This window comes from Carlito syrichta, unplaced genomic scaffold, assembly GCF_000164805.1.
Source record: "Carlito syrichta isolate Samal-C Ts95f unplaced genomic scaffold, Tarsius_syrichta-2.0.1 Scaffold308846, whole genome shotgun sequence".
NCBI lineage: Eukaryota > Metazoa > Chordata > Mammalia > Primates > Tarsiidae > Carlito > Carlito syrichta.
In genome coordinates, this window is record NW_007252942.1 from 290835 (window position 1) to 294792 (window position 3958).

Here is a 3958-nt window from a genome sequence, read left to right on the forward strand (position 1 = left end):
TATCACATGTTCTCAGTCATATAATGGACCTTGAACATCCAATGTAATACTATAAGAAAATGACTGACGGTACTGGGAAACGATGGGGGGGGAGGGGGATGGGATTAACAGTAGCAAATATCTGTCTGGGGCTGGAAAAACACCTCTTATCAACAGGGTGTCTGAATGAAACGTAATTGTACACCTAATCCTTAACTGTACCCCACAAAACCATAATAAAAAAATACTGATTAATTATTAAAATTAAAAAAAAAACATCTCAATAGTTTTATATTGATAATATATTGATACTATTGTGAAACAACATGTTAAATAAAATATATCATTAATATTAATTTCACCTATCTCTTTATACTTGTTTACTGTGTCTACTAAAAAATTTAAAATTACACGTGTGGCTTGCATATATTTCTATTAGACAGTGCTGTTCTAAAGATTTTTGATAAAATATTCAACTTATTCTACCATATCAAATTACATTAGGGTATACCATTTACTTTAGACATTTCACTTCAAAATAAGAAAGTATAGTCCTTATGAATGATAATTCTCTATTAGATATAATCTTTGCTTTCTCAATCACATATATGTATACAACTAAATATCCTACATATATGAAGATCTAACTTTTCCACAGATCAGACTATACACAAATTTGAAGTCTCTATTTTATAATGCATGGTAAGAAATATGAGAAAAAACTGATACCCACCACGCTTCCGGAGAAATTTTCCTTTTAAAAATCAAGAAAAGTCACACAAAAACATGCACACATGTTCATGGCAATATTATCCATTAATAGTCAAAAGTACAAACAACCCAAATGTCCATCACAGACATAGATAAAATGTGATATAGTTGTACAACGTAAGATTATCTGGCATTAAAAAGGAATGAAGTACTGATACATGCTTCAACATGGATGAACCCTGGAAACATGCTAAGTGAAAAAAAGTAAGAACAGATCACACCTTGCATGAATTCACTTATGTGAAATCACAATAGACATATCTACACAGACAGAAAGTAGATTAGTGGTCATCAGGGAGTGAGAGGTTGTAGGGAGGTAGGAAGTGACTGCTAATGAGTATAAGTTTCTTTTTGGGATGATAAAAATGTTCTAAAATTGAGGTGATAGTAGCACAACTCTATGAATATACTAAAAAACACTGAACTGTACACTTTAAAATAGGTGAGTCGAATGGTACATGAATTACATGTCAATAAAGCTGATATTAAAAAGAAAAGTAAAAAACTAACCAATACAGAAAAAAAATTTTTTTAAAGTTTCTTATCAATCTTACTGAGAACACTCTGAGGTCTTTCCTTTATTCTGATAGTCCATTATACACTGAATAAGATGGTTATTTTCATCCAACATCTGAAATAAAATTAGAAAAAGTTTATTGTAAATCTAGTTCATCAAATAACAAATAACAAAAGAACCAGAAAACTCAGGGAAGGTGCATCAGAGTTAAATACTTGTAGAATTCTAAGGTGAGGATCCCCTAACAAAATACTGTTACCCCAAAATAACCATTATACAGAATAAAATCACTAAGAAAACATAAAAAACAAAATTCCCTTACAATTACTTTTTGTAAATGTTACTTGCAGCTACAAAATATTTTTAAAATTCATTTTAATAACAAATATGATTTAAAGGGAAACTAGTGAATTAGCTCTCACATAAATTCATTATGTAATAAACTTTAAATCTCTTATAAAAATATGCCATTCACAATTCATATGAACAATACCTTCAATATTTGTTTTTTTCCTTCAGATTTCAAATGTTTTATCCATACAGAAACTGAGTCCACGTGGGTCTTTTTTTTATACTCTATTGCTCACCATGGAAAATCTTATTTTATACCTTTGGAATGATATAATGTTTAATCAATAATTTTGAAAAATCTCTATTCCAACTATTCTCCTTCTGAATTATTAACTGAAGCCCAAAAGGGAAAATTTGTTTTTTTAATATTAAAACATTTAATTGCCTCCACTATCTATTGTAGAAGCTTTAGCCAATTAAGACTAAAAGTTAAGAATCTGAGTTGGCTTTGTATCATTCTAATGCATTGTACTAGTAAAGAAAAATTCTGTCTTTATCCAGAATAAACTAAATATATGAACACTTCAGCCAGGAGGTTAAATGAGGTAGCTGGCTAGTTTCCAAGTTTTATAACAGTATAGGTTTTGTGATTCTCCAAATGTGACATAACAGCAAAATAAAATCATTCCTATGCATGTATAATTATTTATTGCAGACTTTTGAGTTTACCTCATAATTAAGCTGTCTCAGAAGTTTAAAAACAAAAACACATTGATTTATTATTCTATCACCTTACAACAATTCAAAGCAATCTTGGCTTTGGAGGTAGATAACTCATCTAAGTAAAGTGGCACTGAGGAAAGAGTATTGATGGTAGCAATTATAAAGCCAGTTAGTTTTAGTGCCAGCTTTGCTAACCTGAGCAATCATTTAAGTTTTCCAGGGTTCATCTTTAGCTGTAAGATCAAGATACAAGAGATGTTCCTCTTGAACTGCCCCACTCACGATTTGATAAAAGTATTAAGAGCAATGCCATAGTCATTTTATCTCAATTATTTCGTGAATTAGTTCTTTTACTTAAAAACAAAGATCCGTTTAACATTGGCTGTGACTTTCTTCCTGCACATGAATCATAATCTTCACTTGCTGGAAAAAAAAATTTAACATGCTCTTCTAATAAATGCAGTTATTTCTTGAATAAAATCATTGGATGACAAAAAAAATTGTCCTTAAAATACATTAACTCAGTCCCCAACTTAATGATTTCACAACTTATGTTCTACAGCATATTCCTCAACCTAATGAACTATACCATGAGAATATCTGTCTCACATCTAGTACCCATCTCTCACACTCTAGAATGAGGCACTTAATTTAGAATCCATTTTTCTTTTCTCGTCTGAGAACGAGAATTCCATCTGAGGATAAAAAATAATTGATCAGTATCCTCCAAATTTACCACCCATGACAATATATTAAGAATTGTGTTAAGAAAAATTCTTTATAGACAAAGAAAAACACCCTAAGGACTTTACTTAAGTCCAAAAATAAAAAGAGGGTACCGCTCCAGAAACATGTCTGCGTGAGTGTGCTTGGGAGTTGCCCCCCCCCCCGGGCTGCAGACCGAGCCCAGCGCGCTGTGTGAAAGCGCCGCATCTCCAGGCACTGCCAAGCTCGTTTGTTCACGAAATAAAGCAACAGTTGGGGCAAATGTCAAATGCCACGCTACAAAGAACCTGACAGTAAACAGAAACCGATGGATAGAATCCATGTGCCCTGGGTGGTACCAGAAGTGGACTTTTTTTTTCTCCTTTTCCTATTTTCAGCCTTGCTCCGGTGCATAAAACAAAACAAAAATATGTAAGGCCAACTGCTAAATTCAGCAAGCAACTTTTAGAAGTCTAGCTCACTAAAACGTAGAATGCTGCCCTGCTCGTGGGCAACAAGAGGTAGAGGACAAAAAGAAACCTTTGTGTCCCCACTGGCAGTCACACAGCAGCGACCGCGGCAACACTGTCCGCTAAAAAAGGACGCAGTTGCCTGTGTAGATATCACGGCTTCTACCGTGGGTCACGACTGTCTCCAACACTAGACTGTAAGCTCCAGGCAGGCAGGGACCACGGCTCACCAGCAGCCTCAGCGCCTAAAACAGGCGCTCAGTCCATACTTGCTGTAGACATAAAGAGGTGATGCCGAAGGAAGAAGGGGGCTCCGCGGTGACCCCAGAGTCTACGGGGCTCTTTCCCGCCCGCCCCTAGACTCGACTGAAAGCTCCCAGCGACGTTCCCCAAGTTCTCCCGCGAGCTCCCCAACTCGGCCAGAGTTTGCAGGGCGGCGACGAGCGCTCCGAACTCCCCTCCGCCCGAGGTCGGGTCTGCACCAAGCGGCAGCCGCGCGCGG

General features: G+C 35.8%; 1 protein-coding gene across 1 annotated transcript in view; it reads right to left on the reverse strand.

Moving 5' to 3' along the window:
* Nucleotides 1-3958, reverse strand: part of SS18 (SS18, nBAF chromatin remodeling complex subunit) — a 75582-nt gene that overhangs the window by 70946 nt on the left and 678 nt on the right. Inside the window, exon 2 of the mRNA XM_021716587.1 lies at nucleotides 1305-1381. Coding sequence (XP_021572262.1) covers nucleotides 1305-1381 — 77 coding nt within the window. The remainder of the gene's footprint in view (nucleotides 1-1304; nucleotides 1382-3958) is intronic.